The sequence below is a fragment of the Nematolebias whitei genome, chromosome 9, assembly GCF_014905685.2.
Source record: "Nematolebias whitei isolate Nwh7 chromosome 9, NemWhi1, whole genome shotgun sequence".
Taxonomy (NCBI): Eukaryota; Metazoa; Chordata; class Actinopteri; order Cyprinodontiformes; family Rivulidae; genus Nematolebias; species Nematolebias whitei.
The window spans coordinates 19,091,940-19,093,018 of record NC_056506.1 but is presented as its reverse complement, the minus strand read 5'-3'; the positions used below and the strand labels follow the sequence as shown (position 1 = coordinate 19,093,018).

The 1,079-nt window shown below is 43.0% G+C and overlaps 1 protein-coding gene across 1 annotated transcript in view; it reads left to right on the top strand.

Annotated features, from left to right (window-relative positions):
* rem2 (RAS (RAD and GEM)-like GTP binding 2) overlaps positions 1-1,079 on the top strand; it is a 76,767-nt gene that overhangs the window by 5,507 nt on the left and 70,181 nt on the right. The window contains exon 2 of the mRNA XM_037681533.1: positions 503-839. Coding sequence (XP_037537461.1) covers positions 503-839 — 337 coding nt within the window. The remainder of the gene's footprint in view (positions 1-502; positions 840-1,079) is intronic.

The window sequence follows — 1,079 nt, the reverse complement described above, 5'->3', positions numbered from 1 at the left end:
ATATATATATATATATATATATATATATATATATATAAGTGGATAAAAATCTCATTAAATTGAACTCTTCCACAATAATTCATGGTGCACTTCTCATGTAACGTGTACAGCAGAAAACCACATGACCTCATTTATTTATGTCACAAAGCTGGAGATCCTCCACTCCTTTGTTTCTTTCGATCCTTCCTCTCTTTTTCTCAGGTCTCCACTTTTTAATCATGTGAGCCCTTCTTGCACTGCTTCAGAGGCTCTCCTGCCTTTGTGCTCATACCTCACTACCCTCAGGTTTATTATATTTGGACTTTCTCTTTGGGTCTCCATCACCCATATAGTGGAGACGGTCATTTCTCCCCTTATCTACCGTTAATATTTACCAGAGCAGACGATGTTTGGCTTCAGACAGATGAACCTTTGTCAACAACACAACTTCAGTTTATGTCCATTGGCTCCTTGTTGGACTTGCACTTATCTCTCTCTTTTATCTGTTTTAATCTGATTGCAGTACAGTATGTTTCTCACCACGGCGCCACCCCTCCGGCGAGGGAGCACCCCCCTGCCTGTCAAACACCAGCTGCGGAGGGAGGAGGCCGTGTCCGATGACTGCGATTGGATGCCGGGCTTGGAGGAGCCTTCCACGCTGCCTATCAGTGGCACAGCATTACCTCGGGACGAGTCCTTTAGTCAGTCAGCAGCAGCCCAGCCAGCGTACCAGAGCCATGGTGGGGCTCTGAGGATAGTGCTGCTGGGACAGAACGGCGTGGGCAAGTCATCGCTCGCCTTATCTCTGGCTGGACAGTCGGACGGATCCCTCTCTATAGACTCTGAGACACAAGCTTGTGGTAATAACCTGAGCAGCAAACTGTAAAAAGATGTCTTAAAATTACCATACCCAAACACACAAGAGTTTATTTTCTGTAGTACAGTAGTCCCTCGTTTATCACGGGTGATTCGTACCCTGAATTCCCACAATAAGTGAAAAACTGTGAAGTAGGAATAGTAGTACAAGTAGTAGTTTATTATATATGTATACGGTTATATATATATATATATATATATATATCTATATATATATATATATA